This window comes from Chelonia mydas, chromosome 1 (assembly GCF_015237465.2).
Source record: "Chelonia mydas isolate rCheMyd1 chromosome 1, rCheMyd1.pri.v2, whole genome shotgun sequence".
In the NCBI taxonomy this organism is placed as follows: domain Eukaryota; kingdom Metazoa; phylum Chordata; order Testudines; family Cheloniidae; genus Chelonia; species Chelonia mydas.
This window is the reverse complement of record NC_057849.1, coordinates 345,284,214-345,307,802: the sequence shown is the minus strand read 5'-3', so window position 1 is coordinate 345,307,802 and position 23,589 is coordinate 345,284,214. Positions and strand designations below refer to the sequence as shown.

The following is a 23,589-nucleotide window of genomic DNA, read 5'->3' as shown; positions in this document are numbered from 1 at the left end:
ACCTTAAGAGTAGAGGTAATGGCAAATTAAGGGTCATCTGCTGCCTTGCCACTTCACATTGCCGACAACACTGTTTATAGCACACTCCAGTGCTCCGTAAGGCTTTCACTTCTCTCTCTATGTTCTGGGTGTCCCTAAACCTCTGACTGCCAGAAGGGATCACTTGAAAATTGCCCTGTTTCGTTCCCTCCCTCAGAAGCATCTGGCATTGGCCACTGTTGGAAGACAGGAAACTGGACTAGATGGGCCATTGGTCTGACCCAGTATGGCTGTGCTTATGTTTTTATGTCCAACAGATACTGAAACGTTATACATACCCCAACTTCATGAAACTTACCCTCCGCATAGAGCCTTAACGGTGACCTCAGCAATGTTAAGACAGAATAACATCCCAAATGTATGGCATCTGTGCCTGATGTGCTGATCTGAGGGTGTGTGTGTTCATTCTGGAATCTTTTTGGAAGGAAAGGAAACAGACAGACTTCACCAGTGCTGGTTCTGTCCAGGCTGATTGATGGTGTTCAATGCCCGATTCTTCATGACGTGCTGGTCTTTCTGATAGAGAATTCTCCGCCGGATTTTCCTTGTCCTACAACGAAGCCTGTATGCATATGCTAGTTTGCCTGTAGTACCAAAACTACCTGCACTTTGTAACATTGTGGCTCCATTTCAATTCCAGGCCTTCACTTCTCTCCCATTCCTTGTTTTCTCATCAGTCCGATGGTGTCTCTGATGGGCAGTCGAAAACAGGATGATCATAGAAAACTCGTTTATAGCCCATCCTTATGAAATAGTATCTGCACATATTGATGGGGTCTTTCAGCTGTATGCATCCTTCACTTCTTTATATATTTTTCAGAGGAATTCCTTAGTGCCCTCTCAGGATCTGGCCCACCTCTAGGCATTCTGTGAGACATTTGTGGTTCTAAACCAGTTGCCCAGAAGTATGTTACAATTTGTATTTCTTCTGGGAACTCTTCGAGTACTTGCTATTCAGAGGCTCTAGTTTCTTTGTTATGACAATTGCTGGATTTGGAAACTGTTCCACGGTGGTGATGCATTTTTGTACTCTACAAAATATCCTGATTATGTTCAGAATCAGGTATCAAATTATTTTCTGTGCACCTGAATAAGCTCAAGTTGGCTCTATACAATTCTATTCCAGGAAGCTGATCCCAATGTCCTAGGGCAGGGGTGGGCAAACTTTTTGGCCTGAGGGCCACATCTGGGTATGGAAATTGTATGGCGGGCCATGAATGCTCACGAAATTGGGGGTTGGGGTGCGGTCTCTGTCTGGAGGTGCGGGGTTGGGGATGCAGGAGGGAACTCCAGGCTGGGACCAAGGGGTTCGGAGAAAGGGAGGGGATCAGGACTGGGGCAGGTGGTTGGGGTGCAGGAGGGGATCGGGGGGCGGGGGGGGGGGAGGGATAGCTCAGTGGTTTGAGCTTTGGCCTGCTAAACCCAGGGTTGTGAGTTCAATCCTTGAGGGGGCCATTTAGGGATATGGGACAAAAATTGGGGATCGGTCCTGCTTTGAGCAGGGGGTTGGACTAGATGACCTCCTGAGGTCCCTTCCAACCCTGATATTTTCTGATTCTATGAAGGCTCCAGGCTGCTCTTACCTCAAGCAGGTCCCAGAAGCAGAGGCATGTCCCCCTCTCCGGCTCCTATGTGGAGGCGCGGTCAGGTGTCTCTGCGTGCTGTCCTGTCCGCAGGCCCCATCCCTGCAGATCTGATTGGTAGCGGTTCCCATCCAATGGGAGCTGCGGGATCAGTGAGTGGAGCCCCTTGGCTGCCTCTATGCGTAGGAGCCCGAGGGGGGACATTCCACTGCTTTTGGGAGCTGCGCGGGGAAAGCCCTGCACCCCGTTCCCCGGCTGAAGCTCAAGGGCTGGATTAAAACGTCTGGAGGGCCGAATGTGGCCCCTGGGCTGTAGTTTGCCCACCCCTGTCCTAGGGTTTTAAGCAGTTAAGAAGTTGGTTTTCTCTCTACTCATGAAATTTCCACTGGACTTGATTGCGATTCATATGAGAAACAACAGTAAGACATCTATTGCGTACTAGCACTTCCAGGCTGGAGCAAGAAAATAGAAGTTAAAAATTCTGAATGAAGCAAGGGAAAATTCTCTTGCTCCTGAGGCCAAAGGTTTTGTTTACTTATTACTTAGATGGCTTGTTTACAGTAGTACCAACTAGGTGCTTTACAAAGCCTCATTTAGGTCTGTTCTGGGGAGCTCACAACTTAAGGCATCTCAGTTAAAATCACCTACATTTTAGCAAAAGAGAAACCTATAGGTCAGCTGACTAGGCACATGCTGCTTGGGCACATGAGAATGGGAACTAAATAATTGGTTAACACAAATGTAGTGGTGCAGAGACCCATAGTCTCTGACTCCTGCATATGTCAGTTCAGCATTCTTGAACGTCCTGGACTGGGAAAAATTCAATTCCAGGATCCTCCTAACTCCCAGATTTAAAGCACTTTGAGACTCTTGGCTTGGAACCTGAGGGGTTTTGTCTGTTAGAGCGATGAATATTAAGAACATAAGAATGGCCATACTGGGTCAGACCACAGGTCCATCCGGCCCAGTATCCTGTCTACCAACAGTGGCCAATGCCAGGTGCCCCAGAGGGAGGGAACCTAACAGATAATGATCTAGTGATCTCTCTCCTGCCATCCATCTCCACCCTCTGACAAACAGACGCTAGGGACACCATTTCTTACCTATCCTGGCTAATAGCCATTAATGCACTTAACCTCCATGAATTTATCCACTTCTCTTTTAAACCCTGTTATAGTCCTAGCCTTCACAACCTCCTCAGGCAGGGAGTTCCACAGGTTGACTGTGTGCTGAGCGAAGAAGAACTTCCTTTTATTTGTTTTAAACCTGCTGCCCATTAATTTCATTGGGTGGCCCCTAGTTCTTATATTATGGGAACAAGTAAATAACTTTTCCTTATTCATTTTCTCCATACCACTCATGATTTTATAGACCTCTATCCTATCCCCCCTTAGTGTCCTCTTTCCCAAGCTGAAAAGTCCTAGCCTCTTTAATCTCTCCTCATATGGGACCTGTTCCAAACCCCTAATCATTTTAGTTGCCCTTTTCTGAACCTTTTCTGATGCCAGTCTATCTTTTTTGAGATGAGGGGACCCCATTTGTACACAGTATTCAAGATGTGGGCGTACCATGGATTTATATAAGGGCAATGAGATATTCTCCGTCTTATTCTCTATCCCTTTTTTAATGATTCCTAACATCCCGTTTGCTTTTTTGACTGCTGCTGCACACTGCGTGGACGTCTTTAGAGAACTAGCCATGATGACTCCAAGATCTTTCTCCTGATTAGTTGTAGCTAAATTAGCCCCTGTCATATTGTATGTATAGTTGGGGTTATTTTTTTCCAATGTGCATGACTTTACATTTATCCACATTAAATTTCATTTGCCATTTTGTTGCCCAATCACTTAGTTTTGTGAGATCTTTTTGAAGTTCTTCACAGTCTGCTTTGGTCTTAACTATCTTGAGCAGTTTAGTATTATCTGCAGACTTTGCCACCTCACTGTTTACCCCTTTCTCCAGATCATAGGCTGAATAGGATTGGTCCTAGGACTGACCCTTTGGGAACACCACTAGTTACCCCTCTCCATTCTGAAAATTTACCATTTATTCCTACCCTTTGTTCCCTGTCTTTTAACCAGTTCTCAATCCATGAAAGGATCTTCCCTCCTATCACATGACAACTTAATTTACGTAAGAGCCTTTGGTGAGGGACCTTGTCAAAGACTTTCTGGAAATCTAAGTACACTGTGTCCACTGGATCCACCTTGTCTGCATGTTTGTTGACCTCCTCAAAGAACTCTATTAGATTAGTAAGACATGATCTCCCTTTACAGAAACCATGTTGATTTTTGCACAACAATTTATGTTCTTCTGTGTCTCACCATTTTATTCTTTACTGTTGTTTCAACTAATTTGCCCGGTACTGACGTTAGACTTACTGGTCTGTAATTGCCAGGATCACTTCTAGAGCCCTTCTTAAATACTGGCGTTACATTAGCTATAGCCTAACATGGCTGCTACTCTGAAACCTGTCATTGGGTACAGTAGCTGATTTAAAGGACAGGTTACAAACTATAGTTAACAGTTCTGCAATTTCAGAATTCTTGGCTGAATGCCATCTGGTCCCGGTGACTTGATACTGTTAAGTTTCTCAATTAATTCCAGATTAATTATTCAGGAGAGCTTGTAAACTTAGAAACTGTCCCCAAATCTGGACATTTCAAGAGATTCTGAAAATTTGATCCTCATGGTGATTTTTAAAAGACAAAAATCCCATGTGGCCTCACAACCAGGGATATATTGAAATTCCTTCTCTTAAACTGGGATCTCGATTGGGTCTGATTCCCAGCTTCCTGTAGGTCCAAGACTCAGTGTTAGGAGTCTTGGAGCGTATTGGTTCCAAGTCTAACCTGTTTTGACAGCAACTCCACATTTTCAAATTCCTGAACGCTGTGTCTTTGTAGAGATGCCGTCTTGAGACGACTGTGGTTTGATGTAATCTCTGAACCTTCATTTACAGAGAGGAGCTTCCCTGTAGGTTTCCATTAAAATATTGTTTTTCCTGTTAGCAATTATGTTGACCAGAAGTTAGTAAAATCAGGTGCCTTACCTATCTGGAATACTGAAAATTTTTTCCAGATGAGAATTTTGTCCTCCAGAATAAATGGTTTTAACTTGATCCAGTCTATTTGCCTTCTTTTAATCAGTTGTGGACTTTAATTATGGTCTGGATATTCAAATTCTGTTTATGCTTAACTAATCCTTGCAGGAAATTAGATGCAAGTTCAGGAGTAGATGTGTGACCTAAGAAAGGGTGCAAAGCAACCATATCTGCTGTTTCCAGATGGATAAATTCAGGGGTTTCTCAGGCCTACAAAATATCATAAAAGATCCCATCTCCTTCTGTGTGGGCTTACTCACTCAAACACGTGGCCATTTCCAGCATAGTGCTTCATTCAAAAAATTTTGCAGTGTGGTTGTCTGGTCTTCAGTGCATTTCTTTATCATTTTAAAATAGATATGTTGTCTTTGTCTGATATGATGATTGGACAAAAGGTTCTTAGTCTTTCCCTTTCCATTTTGTAGTTAGAAAGAGGGTTTTTAAGGAGCCTCTCTCTCTGCTTGGAAGATGAGAAAACAATAAACCAGTTATCATGGAGCAGAAGGTGCTCATTTCAGAGTAGGAAAAAATACTGATAAGTAAATTTCACCTATTTAACTTCTTTGGTTGTGATCCTTATAACTAATGTCCTGAAAAATTAACCCTATATTTACAATGGAAGCGCTTAATTCTGCAAGATAGAGAGCACTTTAAGCACAGCAAAACATTTAAGCACTTTCTTAACTTGAGCACTCACATTGACTTCAGTGGGACTATTTTGCTTAAAATTAAGCACATGCTTAAATACTTTATTTTATTGGGGTCAGAATGCTTAGTACCTTGCAGGATTGAACCTTAAGGCAGACAGATATAGATAGAGTGGAGGGTGCTGAGTAATATTTTTAGTCACAGAAATGTGTATTTAATTTTGCTTAAATAATTTAACTCATTTTTATTTCCCTTTCAGAGACAGGATAAGGAACCCTGAAAAGACCCTTATTGTATCTTCACAATATGGGAAGAAGTAGCTGAGGATTGACTTGTGGAGGCTGAGTATTAACGCTTACTCTCTTGCATTGCAGCTGGGTGTGTTCCATCATCATGTTCTGGAAGTTTGATTTGAACACAACATCACATGTGGACAAGCTGCTGGATAAGGAGGATGTGACACTGCACGAGCTGATGGATGAAGATGACATCCTACAGGAGTGCAAGGCACAGAACCGCAAACTGCTGGACTTTATCTGCCAGCAGCACTGCATGGAGGAGCTGGTTAGCCTCATCACACATGAGCCCCCTGTGGACATGGATGAGAAGGTCCGCTTCAAGTACGTACACAGATTCTTTCTTTTATGGAAAGAAAAATGAATTGAAGAATTGGCTGCAGAAATTCTTCTGTGGTACAAGGCTGATGAAACCTCCTGCCTTGGAAAAAGGCCTCGAGGTTCAGGCTGATTTGACTATTTTGTGAGTCACAGTGAATATTACAATATTACATCACAATATTCTGTTTCTTGCTCTGTTTTTCATATTACTCCATTGAGTTTGTATGCAATGTTTTATCTAAAAATTCATCTCTTGTTTCTTTTAATTGGAAACTCTGGCAGCAGAGAGATCAGTTGCATTTCAGAATCTCTCCTAGGCCATCATTCTGCAGTCAGAATCCCAGAAATGACATTAATGATGCTCATTGAGGTATAGGTTCATTGAGGGCCATTGACTTAAAATCGATACAGTCCGTAAAATATCGGGACCTCTCCCAGGAATAAAGTCCTCGAATTTGTGAAGTTCTGCATACATAGAAATTGCAGAATGGAGGGTGCACTAAAATAGTGAATGCACTTTTGGATTAGGGTGTGTGGAAAGAGCTTGTTTCTTTTTGTAGTGTTTGCTTAAAATTTGTGTTTGGTTATTGTATTGAATTGTATTTACACATGCATGCTTGACTTATTACTCTTATAATGTGACCAAACTCCTTTGTTTTGAAGTTGGGGAATTTGATGTTTTTTTTTTTTCTTTAACATTTATGTCAGAAATCTTGATGTACATCTGCAAGTGTATGTGACTATGCTCCTGGGGTTTGATCAGGGGTTGGTTATTACCATTGTCACTAGAAATCTATTTCTCACTATCTTACATACGTATTAAGTTAACAACACTGTCTATAGTGACTGTGTTAATTTAATGAGTATGTAAGATAGTGAAATATATTTTTGTGTGAATATATTCAGGCATGTGAATGTCATGAAACAATGTGAAAAGTTACCATGTTGTAACTACTGTTGTAATATTTCTGCTATAAAATCTGTGAAGTCAGAAGGGACCAGGATGCATTATTAGATTGTCAGTATTTTACGAATGAAGATTTTTATCAAATAACTTGTAGTACCAAAGTTTAACAGGCAACATTATTATGGCTTTCTCCATTGTTCTTTTACATTCCAGAATAATATGCACTGGTGAGGCTAATCTTCAGAGTCCTTAATGGAGCCCTCCACCCATTTTTCCCCTTTCTGGCTGAAGGAGGACTGGGCAGGATTTGCTTTAGGCGTCTGTTAATGCTACTGCTTAATGAGATGGAGTGATGCTGAGCAATGGGAGGCAAACTAGGGTCTAAGCATGTTCTGGGGGTATGAGTGATCAGTGCCAAGAAAATAAATCCATGAGTTTCATGTGTCAGTGCAGAGCACTGTAATTGCTCCATTTAACCAGACCTAGTTCTTTAAGTTCTTTTTCTTTTCATTTTTTTTGTGGTTGTCATCAGCATCACTGCTCAGCATCATCACCAGACAGTTAGTACATCTAATCTTTTTGCTGAGAGATGGAAGAGAAAACCTCTTCTTAGACCTGCACCTTGTTTGCAAAGGGATCTGTAGAATTTTAAGGTTTATTTAAACCGTGCCATTAAATGTGTATGACGTTTCACAGACAAAACAATGGCAGGTTACTATCCCAAGGAGTTTATAGTCTAAACTAGATGTAACAGCCAGGGACGACTCTAAACTAAGGGTGAAGAGAGTGAGAGTTACAAATAAGAAAGATCATGATATATGCTCATTGTTGTCTACTCATCTTAAACTGTTTCCATGAAGTCTTATGAGTTTTAGATTGTGTGCATTTGCCTTTGTGTAGTGTGGTTTGCCTTCCAACCTCCAAACCATTCCCATACTTTCTGAAAGCGCATCTTTCAACATTGGTGAAGTGTATATATAATACAGTCTTTGTGTTAGTGCAAACTTGGGTGAAGTGTGTAATATCAGACAGTGTTTGTCTTATGACAGGTTTCAGAGTAGCAGCTGTGTTAGTCTGTATCCACAAAAAGAACAGGAAAAAAAAAAGTACTCCTGTTCTTTGTCTTCGTGCAAAGTTATCAGCTAATCTGAGAGCTGTTTAGAAAACTTCCTCTCTCCTTTCTCTCGGGGTGATTTATTCCTGAAGCTAAATTTAGTATAACGGTTTGTCTACACACAAAAGTTGTATTACTTTAACTATACCAGTATAATTAAAGTGCTGCAACCCCCCTATTGCGGATACAGTTACACCAGTATTAAGATGCTTTATACCTGCATAGCGATTCCCATATCATTGTGTTCACATTAGGGGTTGGTTCAGTATAAAACTATTTTGGTAAAAAATCATCCTCCCCCCAACTGAAATAGCTTTATTGAGACAAGAACTGCCAGAAGATAAGGCCGAAGGGAGCAGCAGCATACCTGGCTAAAGTCATCTGAGAAGCAAATGCTACTTGGAGTTTTCACAGAGCCTCACCTAGGTGGAAGTGGAACTGCTCAGCAGTTTGTGGGGATTTTTTGAGTGCTTGCAGATGTGTTTTCCACTTAACAATCCCAGAGCTAAAGGACTTTGCCTATCAGAACCCCTAGGGGTGGCGCTCACCTCCTCTCTCCCAATAGCCCCTTCTATGGCTATTTAAGGACAGTGCTACCCCGACCCTTCTTAATTAATTCTCACCGTCTGTAGCTAGAGTTGGAGTGTTCTATGTAGTAATGCACCTCACAGTTCTCTATCTCGGTCTTTCTGGGACTTCGTTATATATAGTTAATAGTATAGTTTAGTAGTACCCTTAGCTTTAGTGAATAGTAGTTAGTTAAGATAGATAGTTATCTGGTGTCACGCTGTCACAAGGTGCCTCTGTCACTACCCAGTGAACCTCTCTGCTTAGCCAGTTCAGATGGTTTTGCAGTCACAAACGCACACCAGGCCATTTAGCTTTCACCAAGGTGTGCATTTATTCCCCTCTTACATAACAATACTGTGCAACAGGCTTATAGCCAAGACAGGCTTCCCTGGAGCCCTCACTCCCCAGCCCAGGCTCACCCTTTGAGTTTTTTTCTGAGCACCTCTCGAGCTCCCTCTTACTTCCTGTTTTCTCCTTGTATTCTCCCCAGTTACCTTGTTAGCCCTGTGAGTGTCACCCAGGTGCTCACAATCCTGCACCAGAAAGCATGTAATTGCCCTCAGCTGGGCCTGCAGCCTTCTCCAGGGTGCAGCACTGTAAGTGATTAGGGTGCCGCTGATAGCATGCTGTCACAGATGCCCACATTGTCCATTGTGTGGGGTGGTTATCCCCACTAGTGAACCCTACATGCAATGTTTGTTGTGCCTGGGAGAAGGGCACGTTAAAGAAAGGTTCTCCATCTGCAGATCATTCAAGAAAAGAACCCAGCTGGCGAGGGACTTATTTGTAGCAGCACCTTCTGGAGCAGGCCATGAGGCCCACTGTGCTACTGGCGACCTCCACAGATTGTCAGCTGCCCCTTGAGGGTGTCCGAGTTGTTTGGCCAGATTCAGATTTCTATCCTAGGAGGAAGAGAGACTGTTCTCCTTTCTCTGGTCCTCCTAGACAAAGATCTCATAAAATGGACTGGGGCCATTCCAGAGCTAGGAGGTATTCCTCCTTCCCATCTAAGAGGAGTGTAGACCAGTACCATGATTCATCCAGCACGTGAGATAGAGCAGGGCCAAGGTGAGAGTAAGTGGACTCTGTATCGTTAACACTGGTACCGTTTGTGGGGCATCTGTTGAGTCCAGTACTGATGATGTAGGTGTTGGCACCAACGGTTTCCACACCACCATTGGACTTACTTTGCCTGTCTGTTCTTGATTCTCCTTTAATTCAGGAATGTTTGGCTGTGGTTGCTGCTGCTTTGGTGTCCTCAGTGCTGTCTGAACTGATTGCACACCTGCCGTTATTGGTGATGCCATCTTCTGGACCTCTCCCTGTTAACCTCAGTTCAGCGCTGTGGCTGCCTTTTCAGTACTGAGGGTCAGTGGAGGTATAATCTTCAGTGCCGATGATGACTCCAGTGCACACTTCATGTGTGGGAATGTGCCGGTTTCGACTTTGGTGCTGACGTCTGCTCCCGTGTCGAGTGCGAGGCCTTTATCAGTGTTTCAGGCACCGACTACTTTATCTTTGTCAGAATTGAGGTGTCCTTTGTGCTGGACTTTGGAACCTCCATTGCTGCAACCACAGTTTAGCGGTTGCTCCTGTGGAACTGATTCAGCCTGAACTGTTATGGACACCACTGGAGGTTCCGTTGGCTCCTCTTCTTTTCTCTCTTTCATCAGGAGATGACTTTGTAATGCCAGACTCTTCCTCCCCTCTACCGTGGGATTTTAAATCCTACCACGACCTTCTGAGATGCATGGCTTCAGCCTTGGGTATTCAGGCTAAGTTTGTTCAGGAGAACACACACAAGTTGCTGGATATTCTGCAATCCTCAGATCCAGGGAGGATAAATGAAGTGATCTTGGAACTGGCAAAAACTTTTTGGAACATCCCAGTGCCCTTAACACCCACAGCAAAGCATACCGATAAGAGATACTATGTGCCTCTGCATGGTTTCAAGTGCTTCCACTTGTATCTGGCATCGAACTCTCTTGCCGTAATGGTGGCTAATGAGAGGTTGATATCTAAAAGATTGGACTTGTTGGGGAGGAAAATTTATTCTACCTTATTCTTACAAATGCATGTTAACAATAAGCAAGCACTCTTATCAAACTATGACTTTGTAAATTGGAAATCAATGGCAAAATTTACAGGTAAGTTGCCAGAATCCTCTAGGAAAGAGTTTTAAGGCTTTCATTGCTGAAGGCCATCTAGTGGTGAGGACATCACTGCAGTCAGTTTTGGACATGGTGACGCTTCCTCTAGAATTATAGCCTCTGCTGTAACAAGGAGAAGGTCTTTATGGTTACAGAACTCTGGTATAGTTTCTGAGGTACGACAGATGATTGAGACCCCTACCTTTGACGCCCAGTTTCAGTTTTCAGAGATAACTGACCAAACATTACATTCCTATAAGTCCTTCAAAGCTATGTGGTGTGTTCATTGGGGGGTTTTACACTGGTAATGGAGGCATCACTTCTAGGGGTGACAACAGCAATATCGCCTTCAGCGTTTCCTTAGATCATATTATCCCGCTAGACATCAGGCTTTCTCCAGAAAGGGGCAGAAGTCTCGTAGGAGAGGGTCTTCTGGTGCCAATTTTATTCAGTCAGCCCATCCTTCACCAGCTTCAGGAAAGCAGCCAGTCTGACTCTCCAATGTCGGCATTCCAGTCGTTGTGTTTCAAGCCGTTTCCCCTCAGTCTGGGGTTAGACTGTCCCACTTCCACAAGCCTTGGGAGTCGATAACTATGGACAAGTGGGTCCAAAGCACTGTGAGACTGGGTTATGTCATTCAATTCCTGTCCATTCCCCTTCCCACCATCCTGCCTGTAACGGGGTGAGACTCGCCCCTGCGGCGTCTCCTGTTGGTCGTCCTGAAAATTAGTTCTTTTGACCCAGAGTGCACTCTGCAGGCTGGTGCCTCGCAGCTACTGGCCCCCGTGTCCCTCCTGGACCCGGTGCCCCTTGTCCTCGGGTGCTGCCCCCTGGCAGTACATCCATTGCCTGGGTCTCCCCACCCAGGTGAAACCCCACCCACTGTCCCCACCTCGCCTCAGTGGCTACTGCCAGTCACCATCTAGCTCCCTTTCACTGGGGCCGACTGCAGTCTGTATAAGCCAATCATCACAGGCAAGGGGGGTTTGGACCGGCTGCCTCTGCCTACCCTGGGCTGCACCCTTGTACCTTAGTACCTTTCTGGCCTCTGACAAGGCCGCAGTCTGGGGCTTTTCCGGCTGGGAGCGCCCCAGCTCCCTTGCCCTATTCCCCAGCCTTGCTCCCCTCAGGTACTCTGTTCAGCTTCCCAGCAGCCAGGCCCTTCTCCCTCTAGAGACAGAGAGAGACTATCTGCTCCTGGCCCACTGCCCTCTTATAAGGGCCAGCTGGGCCCTGATTGGTGCGTGGCCACAGCTGAGGCTGCTTCTCCATTCAGCCTTCCCCAGCCACAGCACTCACCTGGGGCTGCTTTTAAACCCTCTGGACAGGAGCGGGGTGACTACCCCGTTACACTGCCCCATCCCTTTTCAGGGCCTCCCCTCTCAAGTCCCTGCTTCTTCACCAGGTGCCAGGCCCTCCAGGCTTCAGGGGCCATAGAGGAAGTTCCTCTTCAGAACTGGGGAAAGGGATTCTACTCTCAGTACTTCCTCATTCCCTAAATCCCAGGGATGGAAGAGATCTATCCTCGATCTCCACAGTCTTAACAAGTACATCAGATATATGAGATTTCTCATGGTTATTACCCTAGCGACTATTTTTCCCTCTTTGAATCACAACAGCTGATTTGCTGCCCTCAATCTTCAGGATGCTTACTTCCTAAGCCGTAGGAGGTTTGAGATTTCTAGAGGCAGGTGAGCATTATCCATACACTGTGCTTCCTTTTGGCCTGTCCTCTGCTCTCTGGGTATTTACCAAATGTATGACTGTAGTATATCTCAGAAAAACAGGGATTCGCGTCCTTCCATCCCTGGATGATTGGTTAGTGAGAGGCAAGTCAAGAGAACAAGTCCTCTGTCATGTCCAGTTCACACTATGTCTCTTTGATTAGCTGGGCCTCATTTTGGACAAACGAAATACCAACTCAAAACATTGAGTTCATTGGTGCCCTACTAGACTCTTGAGTTCGAGAGCATTTCTGCTGAATGATTGATTTCAAGCAGTTTGTCTCCTATGTCTGGCACTCCAGTCTCAACCTTCAGCTATGGTCCATGTATTCCTGAAGTTACTAGGCCATATGGCTGCAAGCGCTTACGTAGTCCAGCATGTGAGGTTGCTCCATCATCCTCTTCAAGTGTGATTGAAGTTAGTCTGTCGCCCAAGACAATCAAAGTGATGACATATGAAATAGCTCAGACCACATCTCCGTAGAGATTACAGGCACACTCAGTGGGGGCCCAAGTGACATCAATAGCATTCTTCAGTGATGATCTGATATTGGGCATTTGCAAGGCTGCTACCAGGTCTTCTGTGCATTTACCAAGCACATGCTGTTACTACTGCATCTGACCTAGAAGCAGTAGTAAACTTTTGGAAAGGCAGTTCTGCAGTCATTTCTTTAAGTAACCTCCGAGCCCCACCTCCTTGTGAGTCACCTGAGTGAAGTACATGTCTGCAGCCACTCGAAGAAGAAAAAAAGATTGTTGCCTACCTGTACAGTAACTGTTGTTCTTCGAGATGTGGGTGCAGACATGTATTCCACGACCCATCCTCCAGCCCTACTGCATTAGAGCCCCAACTCTTGACATTCGATGTGAAGGAACTGTGGGGGTCGGAGCCTGTGCTGCCCTTAAATATCCAGGGGAGGGGTTATTGGGCAAGAGGACACAAGCGCTGCCCTGTGGATACTGCTGGGCAAAGTTCTCCGGCTTTTGTGCTCTGGGCACATGCACACCTGAGCGGAATACATGTCTGCACCCACATCTCAAAGAACAGTAGTTACTGTACAGGTAGGTAACTGTCTTTTGTCTTCTAAATTGGAGAGACACAGGCCACTGACTTGGAAGGGCTGATATTTTCCTTTTATTCTCCTAGTGTCACCACTGATTTAGTGGGCTCTGTCTTAGTGCCTGGAGAATCATAGCCTGTAAAGATAATTGGGGCAGTAACAATTGTGACCTTTATCAATTATGCCTGTTGGGGCTGAAATTGAATAATTAGCCCTTCTCGGAAGCTGCCAACTTTCCACAAAGGGCCCGGTGGAATTTTTATAAGACTTTAAATCACACACAGAAGAACAATCTTGGAGCCCTTTATCCTGGCTTGTAAAGGATGCTGAGCTGCGTTTTTGGTTAAATATTTTCAGTGGGAGCTGTAATGTAAGTTTAATATCTATTATAGTGGTCTTGAAATAGAAGTCTACAGATAAATTTGCAATAGTATGCACACACAGTCAGCACCAGCAGTGAATGTCACTCCCTTATCTGCAGACAGTATACTTTACACACAAACTAACACAATTCTTGAGGAGTACATGCTTAGAAGATAGTCAAAAGGCGTTGCATATATAAAATATAAAATATATATATATATTTTAACGAAACAGTTTGAATAGAAAATGTTCTATCTGTTTTAAGAACATAACAACGGCCATACTGGGTCAGATCAAAGGTCCATCTAGCCCAGTATCCTGTCTTCCAATCGTGGCCAGTGCCAGGTGCCCCAGAGGGAATGAACAGAACAGGTAATCACCAAGTGATCCATCACTTGTCGCTCATTCCCAGCTTCTGGTTTCATTGGGTTTTTTCCCCCTCCCCTCTCTTCTTCCACTGGAAAACAGATAGTTTTGTTAGATTTTAAGAGAACCATACACCTGCCCAGCGTACTGAGCATTAATTCATTTTTTGTATTTTTTTTTTTTTTAGATTTTTTATTAGATAGCATATTTGGATTGATTTGGTTAAAACTTTGTAATAGGCTAGGTGCTGAAAAAGCAAGTAATTTGGCAAAAGTTGGTCAATATCTATTGATACAAAAGAGTGATAGACCTTGTTTAACTAACAGACTGTGAGGATTTTATTATCCTGTTCTCGTATTTTACTTATAGAATTGCAGGGGCGTCCTTTGGATGATGTGTGTACCATTTTGTATTTGAGGAATGAACATACATACTTACAAAGTGAGAGTGTGTTCTGTTACTTTTCCAAAACTTATTGGTTTGTTTCACAGTGTATTCTCAGGAAAAAATAAACTCAATTTATTGAGTGTGGAGAGGGGGTTGGGAAGGAAAAAACCCTCCAACTCTGCTAGTAGTGGAAAGAGGGTTCAGATAGAAAACCCACAGGGTCTATTTCTTCTCCCTTTCTTGTGACCACAGAGTTCCATTGGAAGTGGCATGAGATGGGCTGGTAGCTCTGCAGGGATCTCAGCCTTCAGCGCAGTCTTTACTGTAACTGGCCTATTCATCTCCTCAAGAGCACTCCCACCTCTCCATTTTCAGGCCATCTCTCTCCCCTTTTTTGGGGAAGGAGAATCATTCTCATGCTGCCCTAAATGCAGCTACAGATATTTGTCAGGGATGGGTGTTGCTGCCCCCTTTTCCCCAGCTCCCAGTGTGTGGGTCCACTCTTGGGATCTCGAACCTCAGTGGGTCACTTGTAGGTGGGCAGATTGGGCTGGACATTGCTTGAGGATACCCATCCAAAGCTGGAGTTCTGACGTGAGTTCTTGTATCATAAATGGATTGAGGCATTTGTGTTGTGGCTTTATTTCATAGGAATTATTATTTCAACTGTCTTCTAAGAATTTGTAGAAGGCTCTAATCTCACCTTCAGATGCTGCTTTGATTCTGTCTCTCTAGATACCCGAATACAGCCTGTGAACTCCTGACCTCCGATGTGCCACAGATCAATGACAAGCTAGGAGGGGATGAAACTTTATTGAATATCCTGTATGACTTCTTGGATCATGAGCCACCTTTGAACCCTTTGCTTGCCAGTTTCTTCAGCAAGACTATTGGGAATCTCATTGCAAGAAAAACTGAACAGGTAGTGATTGAGTCTGTTTTGATACAAACACACTGATTACTAGTGATGTGGTTGTATGAGCACTGGACTGGCAATTTCTTCCCTCCTCCCCAGAGGAAGAAAGTGCTGAGCTTTGTAGATCTGGTGTGGATTGCTGGAATTGGAAATGGAGTATGTATTTTGTAAGGCATCTTGTCAACCCTACCATTTGATGTGTGTGAATTGTTTGTGCACCTAGCAACTAGTATATAGCTTTCACTTTTGCTTCAGAGGGGCAGTTGTGTCTTGGGTATTGCACGTATGCCCATCCTTTGGCGTTTTAACGTATAAACTTGTCATACATGTATTGTGCATACAACTAAGAGGCTTGAAATATTTGCATACAGTATTACAGGGATGAGTTAACTCCATTCTAAATTTTACTTCCCTTTAACATGGAGATATTTTATACAAAGGAGCCTCAGTGGGATTAAAAATTCTTCAGCTTCACCAGTGTCCTGAATCTTCATATATCTCAGTGGAATAGGATTTCTTTGGGACATGACAAAGGACTGTTAATGGAGTTCTGTTTGGCATTTCTTTGCAGTCAGATGTTCCTTTGCATCCCTATTCTCTCTCAAGAAGAATTATTTATCCTCCTAGCTGTTTCTTATTGTTTGGTTGATTGAAACAGAAATTTTGGGAGTACTGAGAGCTCTGTGATGTCACCTCCATGTATTGTACAGAAAACTCATGCTGCATTTTTTTTTAAAGGTGGTTGCATTTTTGAGAAGAAAAGACCAATTTATTAGCCTGGTACTAAAGCATATTGATACATCTGCAATGATGGACCTGCTGCTTCGTCTGATCAGCTGCGTGGAACCAGCACCTCTACGGCAGGAAGTATTAAACGTGAGGCTTGCTTAACGTTTCTCTGTGGTTGGTGCAGGGGGGGAGAGGAGAATTTCTGAGGAGATATTACTCAGTTTCAAGTAATATGAGAGTAAATTCACTCCTCTTCTAAAAACATATTTTTTCTTGCTTGTGCTAAGATCCACTGATCTGGTGCAATGGGTATGTCAGCTTCCTTGTAGCTTGGGGGCAGAATTAGGCCTGTCAGTCACTGGCAACAGGAATGCCCCACGTCCTGAAGTTCCCTTCATTTGTTCCTGAGCCCCCAGTGAGCGGCAGGCTCAACAAGACCTTTTGCTGCCGACCTTTTCTGAGGGGAATTCCCAAACTTTATTTCAGACTAACTGTTTGTCTCAATAACAGGCTCCTTGGGGATCCCTACTCATATTTCTGGTTGAGACCTCCATGGGAAAAACAGACCTATCTGGCCCATGTGGATCCTATGCACAGAGAGGGTTAGAGCTTATGGGAAGCCCATCAGTAAACCCCAGGCCAATGCATTTCTTGAGAGACCCATAAAGGGCCCATGTGGAAGAAGGGAAACGAATAAGCCCAGCCTCTTCAAGGACAGGGAGATTGATAAACATATGAAATATTTCTGGAGCAATCTCTGAGCCCAGTTTTGCTCCCCCCTCAGAAGCAGGCTCATGGGGACAAGCTTCTAAAGGGGAAATAAATGAATACTAAAATAAACGCTTGGCCCACTGCTCACCTTCATGAAGTGCAGCATGGCAGATCAGCCAGAAAATATCAGACCATTGACATGTGCTGATTCCTCTAGGCATGAATATGCCCCACCCCCCAAAAAAGGGAGCTCTTCTTCCTTTTTAGGGAGGAAGGCTAACGGCCCAAATCAGAGATAGGGAATCAAATAGTCAAAAACCAACCAACCAAACAAAAAAACATTAGAGGATAAATTCTCTGAGGTAAGAGTGTACTGAGTATTGTGAAACTAGGCTTAGGAGCTGCCCTAGACAAGCTATGACTCTGTATCCCTCTTCATGCACTCTGGGAGAGTGTAATAGAGGGAAAAGGATTTCCCGCCACACCAAAAAGATTGGTAAAGTATCAGGCTGTTATCCCGAGCTGCAACTTTGGGTCATCATGTGCCATAGAAGGCATATGTGCTAGAGAGATTGGAGGTATGTGTAGGACAAGCAAACAAATAGGAGATGGATGCTGGCATCCTTTGTGGAATAGAGAGGGAGGAACTATGTGTTTAAGATACAAGATCAGATAAGTTGGGAGCAGCTAAATTGGGATGGGTCTTGAAGGGAAAGACCAGAAGTTGGATTTTGACACAGTGGGGAAAGGGAAGCTAATGGAGGGATGTAAAGAAGGGAGAGTGACTTGATTAAAATGATAGGTTAGTCATTTGGCTAACCAAAGCATTTTGGTTGGACTTGTTTGTGTGACATGGGTGTCAGGTAGGCCAGAGAGAAAAGGTCAAGACAGGAAATAAGGACTTGAATGGTAGTTTTAGATGCACAAAGAGAATAGACTGTTTCTCTGAAATGTTATGGCAACAGAAATAGCAACATTTAGATATGGCCAGGATGTATGGGTCTAAAGAGAGAGAGTGAAGTCAAAGCTGCCCATATTATGAGCTTGAGTGAGAGGATAGTGGTAATATCAATAGCAAGAAAGGGAGTTCAGTTTTTGCCATGCTGAGTTTAAGATGATTGCCAGACTTACACAAGGAGATATTGAAGAGACTGGCTAAGATGTGGGATTTGGATAGGGAGTGACAGGTCAGGGGTACAGAGATAAATTTCAGTCATCAGCAGGAAGACGGTATTTGAAGCCACATGAGCAGATAAGATCCTCTGAAAAGTGGGTGTAGATGGAGGAGGAGGAGGGAGCCTGAGGGACCCCCACTGATAAAGGGAAATGGGTGGAGGAGGGAGACTCTAAATGAGACACAAGGAATGAACAGAGAGGTAGGAGGATAATTAGGAGCAGATGGGATTGTACAAACTAATGGAGGACAGGATTTTGAACAGTCAGGGAATGGTCAGTGGTATTCATAGCAGTTAAGAGATCAAAAAGGATGGAATAGAGGTCATAAGATTTGGTTAGGAAGAAGTCACTAGAAGCTTTAGTAAGAACAGTTTCAGAGGAGTGGAGAGGGCAGAAGCCAAGTTGGAGATGAAGTTGGAGGAGAGGAACTTGGGTATACTGGTTATAGATGGCATGGTTTGGAGGTTTGGGAGGTAAAGAGAATAAGAGGAGATAGGACAATAGTTGGAGAGGTAGGAGGAGGTAAAGGGTTGGACCAAGGTCCCAGACCAAAGGAGGACCACTTTTTATGAAAGTGGGAAGACCAAGTTTAACCTAACAGCACTGTTGTGGCAACTGAAAATTTCAACTGTTTTCTGTAATGTAAACAGAGCTTCTGGACCATCTTTAAACACTTGATAGTAGGGTGATGGGGGACATATAACTAGATTTATGGATCTTGTCCTTTCCCCTCAGCCGATGCAGGATTGTTATGGCAGTATATTTTAAAGTACTGTGTCCACTTTCCATAGGAGAATATTCCCTGATCAAAGAGACTTCGCAGATAGGATATGTTTCCTTTGTAATCCACCTGCTCACCTCTTACTTCCTTTCTGGTTGTTGATGGTGGCTGAGACCCTTCTGGGAGAAAAGGGGCTTTGTAAAAGTCTGTCCTAATAAAGGTTCAGCTGGTGTTAATGGGGAATGATGCCTCCTGGAGAGGGGAGCAGGTTGCTCGGACCTAGGGTCCCTAGAACAGCTCCCACACTGGGCTGATGAGGAAAGAGAAAGAAAGCACATGTTAAAACCCAAATTAATAAGTCCAGTTTGAGTATAAACATAGTTAAGATTTAGACAGGGAACCACATTCTTGACTAACTTGCTCAGTGTTTTCTGAAGATGTTACTCCCTTGTCTGCTTATATCTTGATCTTCACTCCAACGGTCTGGAAGTTGAAATTGGACAAATTCAGACTGGAAATAATTACCGTCACTGTTAAAAATTTGCATCTTAACCACTGCAATAGCTTACCAAGGGTCATGGTGGATTCTCCATTATTGGCAACTTTTAAATCAAGAGTGGATGTTTTTCTAAAAGATCTGCTCTAGTTCAAACAGGAATTAATTCAGGGAAGTTCTCTGGCCTGTGTTATGCAGGAGGTCAGGCTAGATGATCACAGTGGTCCCTTCATGCCTTACAACCTATAAATCTATGGGCACAATATGTTAGGTGGTATTGGCACAGATATCCTTTGTGGTTGAGGTCAGGTCACAAAAAACACTATACCCATTGCTTGAGACATTAGATTTAATTAAGGTGTTTGACTTGGTACTGTATGACATTTTGATTAAAAAACAAACCTAGATGGTATAAAATTAACATAGGACACATTAAATGGATTAAAATCTGGATAATGGATAGGTCTCAAAATGTAATTGTAAACTGCCAATCATCGTCGAATAGGTGTGTTTCTAGTGGGGTGCCACAGGGACTGGTTCTTAGCCCCCTACACTATTTAACATTTTTATCAATGATCTGGAAGAAAACATAAAATCATCACTGATAAAGTTTGCAGATGACGCACAATTTGGGAGTGGTAAATAATGAAGAGGACAGGTCACTTCTCTGATCACAGAGTGGTCTAGATTGCTTAGTAAATTGGGCACAAACAAAATATTCATCTTAATACAGCTAAATATAAATGTGTACATCTAGGACCAAAGAATGTAGGCCGTATTTAGAGAACAGGGGACTCTATCCTGGGAACCAGTGACTGTGAAAAAAGATTGGGAGTTCTGGTGGTTAAGCAGCTGAACATGGCATTGCTGTAGCCAGAAGGGCAAATGCAATTCTTGGATGCATAAATAAGGGAATCTGAAGCAGGAATAGAGAGGTTATTTTACCTCTGTATTTGGCACTGGTGCAATCAGTGCTGCATTAGTGTGTCCATTTCTGGTGCCCATAATTCAAGAAGAATGTTGATAAATTGGAGAGGGTTCAGAGAAGAGCCACGAGAATGACTGAAGGACTCAAAAACATGCCTTATTGTAATACATTCAAAGCTCTGAATCTATCTAGCTTAACAAAGAGAAGGTTATGGGGTGACTTGATTACCTACATGGGGAACAAATATTTAATAATGAGCTCTTCAGTCTAGCAGATAAAGGTCTAACATTATTCAATGGCTGGGAGTTGAAGTTAGACAAATTCAGATTGGTGTGTAAGTAAGGTGTAAATTTTTAGCAGTGAAACTAATTAACCATTGGAACAATTCACCAACGGTTGTGGTGGATTCTCCAACAATGACAATTTTAAAATCGAGATTGGATATTTTTATGTAAAATATCTGCTCTGTGAATTATTGTGGGGAAGTTTATGGTCTGTTATACAGGAGGTTAGATTAGATTACCACAGTGGTTTCGTTTGGTTTTTGAATCTATTATATATATTATATATATATATATTTGGAATCTATTATATTTATATATAAAACTAGAGAATTAAAACAAGACACATTGTAGGAAAAAATTATGCATTGGTCAGGAAATGGATCTGATGACTTAATAGGTCTTACTCATCTCTATTTTCTGTGTTTCCATAATATTTATTTGTATTAAGAAACATAGTGAATCCATCTCAGTTGGCTTCAGCTCCCATTAAATTTACTGACTTGGTCTGGCAGTTGTTGCAGGGACAATACATAGCAAAGATTTGATGTTATTTGGTCAGTACAAGTTAACATACAACAATTTCTAGCCCTGAGGAAGTGGAGTGTAGTACTTATGTCTTGTGGACTGTGAAATAGAGGGAGACTAATTTTCCTTATTGTATGTATCCCTTGCTAAGCAGTGCTTGCCGTAAGTAGCAACTGACCGAGTTATGTGATCTCAAACCAGGGACTCTTTCCTTTCTCCTCAGTGGCTTAATGAAGCAAAAGTAATTCAGAGACTTGTGGCGCTGATCCATTCGAGCCAGGATGAGGATGTGAGTGTGACATCACTTATTTTTTGTCTGATTTTGTAAACTTAATAAGAGGTCTATAAGCATGGGCACTTGAGAGTACTCTTTCTCTAACTCTTGATTTTGTCTGATTTTGTAAACTTAATAAGAGGCCTATAAGCATGAGCACTTGAGAGTACTCTTTCTCTAACTCCTGGAAGAATGCCCATCTTGCTAATGGGAAGAGAATAGTAATGGAGAGTATGTGTGGCAGTGCTGTCCTTCTTTTGAGTACCCAGCCTGACATCAATTAGTGGGGTTTTCTCTAGCTATTTGAGTACCAGTTTCCTGATTATTCAAAGCCAAGCTCTGTATGGTATGAATTTAGATGGAATCCTTATAATCAATGATGATTCAATGGGGTTTATTGAGAACTTGCTTCTTGGAGTATGCTATTGAAAGACTTTGACAACTGGCTAGTAGTGGTCTTTAGCTAATGTTTAAGCCAAAAACAATGTTTTTGTTTTAATATCCTACTAAAATCTACAAGATGCACTTAAGGGAATTTGAGCCTATGCAAAAAATGTGCCAAGTATTAGATTATACAGATAAAAATGGACAGCTCAAATACTGCAACTAAAGGTTTGTGACATAAACCAGTGGTATTTAAGGAATTTTGTTAAAGAACTCTCTTGTGTGTTTCATATTTTTAAGGAAGTAAGAAATACTACTGAGTAGAGATAAGCAAAGATGAAACATCTGCAGTAACAGTCTTGACCAAAAAACGATAGAAAAAAACCCCTCATTTTGAAATTTTACAGTTTATTTTAACTCACGAGTTAAAGAAAACCCTTTCTTTGATTCTAAAATCTTTCTGTTAATTATGTTGCTGATATGAATGATGCTTTCAATCTAAGCTTATATCTTCATAGCTAGTTAATTAAGGCAGAATATATCTGATCTTCCATCTTATCTTGGAGTACTGCTGGCTTTGAGCTGAGGGATTCTTGTTTGCTTAGTTCCATGCATTGCTGGCTGCTGTTCTCTCTTCTGTCCCAACTGCATTACATTTCCTCTGAAGGCCATGATGAACCCAGCTGTGCAGTTAGTACTTAAATGTGACCTTTGACATTGTTTACAGAGGCAATCAAATGCTTCCCAGACCTTGTGTGATATCATAAGACTGAGCAGAGACCAGGGAAACCAGCTACAGGAGATATCTGAGCCTGACCCGCTTCTCACAGCACTGGAATCGTAAGTATATGTCAGAGGAGTATTACTAAACTAAAATTGTTGCCGGTTATGTTATTTCCTGATACATCTGGGGCATGAACCGTGCAGTAAATAATCTCAGACCTTTGCCACACTCCTCACAATTGTTCTAACTAATGATATTTATTGTTGCTACATTATGGTAACACTCAAAGGCCCCAATCAAGCTTTACTGTACTTTTGCATTGTACAAAGACATAGGAAAACTTGGTCTCTGCCCTGAAAAGCCTACACTAATAAAAAAGACACCACCGTTGAGAGTGACAAACAGAAGGGAACTGGGAAGATGGTAATGGGGGTAATGCTCTCACCAGAGTGTCTGACTACTTCATAAACATTAATTTATTTCCACAGCTCCCCTGTGAGAGGTTGATGTTAGCACCCTACTCCATATAAGGGAATTCATAACCTTAACTGCTTCAGTTCCTTTGCTGCTGCAGGGAGCAAACTGAACTTTCCCTCATGCCCTCAGACTAGATCGTCTCTTAGCCTAGCTTCATATTTTCTTGTCAATAGTTAGTTTAGAGCATTATAGGACAGCTCCGTATATATAGCTTCCCTCATCCTGGGGGCCTTCAGTTCCTCAGCAGGACTGTGTGTGGGACACTGAGTTTTGTATGGGCTTCCAGAGATGTGCCCTCTTGCCTGATGATCGTACCAGAAATGAACACCTACATCTGGTGATCTCTATGTCTGGGTGAGACCCACCTGGTAACCCAGTGCATGATTTGCTGTGTCTTCACTGCCTGTGCTAGAAGGGATTGATGCCTGAGGTTCCAGGCTCTAACTGCCTACAGCCTGATATTCAGAGAGGCCCATCAAGGGTACCAAGACCAGCCTTCATGCCAAGGTAAATTTTTCTGTTATGGCTTCACCTCTGTGATTTGTCATGGGCTTGAGATCTGAATCTTTTTTTGCCCACTACTGGGAGCAAATCCTTTACCTAGCACCATCT

General features: G+C 42.9%; 1 protein-coding gene across 5 annotated transcripts in view; it reads left to right on the top strand.

The window, feature by feature from the left end:
• Positions 1-23,589, top strand: part of PPP6R2 (protein phosphatase 6 regulatory subunit 2) — a 173,581-nt gene that overhangs the window by 68,577 nt on the left and 81,415 nt on the right. For all 5 annotated transcript variants that reach the window (XR_006283552.1, XM_037889478.2, XM_037889481.2 and 2 more), the window contains 5 exons: positions 5,748-5,993; positions 15,368-15,554; positions 16,287-16,424; positions 21,342-21,407; positions 22,504-22,616. Coding sequence is in view for 4 of the 5 variants with exons in the window: in XM_037889478.2 (XP_037745406.1) it covers positions 5,767-5,993; positions 15,368-15,554; positions 16,287-16,424; positions 21,342-21,407; positions 22,504-22,616 (731 nt within the window). In the remaining variant the exon portion in view is untranslated. The remainder of the gene's footprint in view (positions 1-5,747; positions 5,994-15,367; positions 15,555-16,286; positions 16,425-21,341; positions 21,408-22,503; positions 22,617-23,589) is intronic.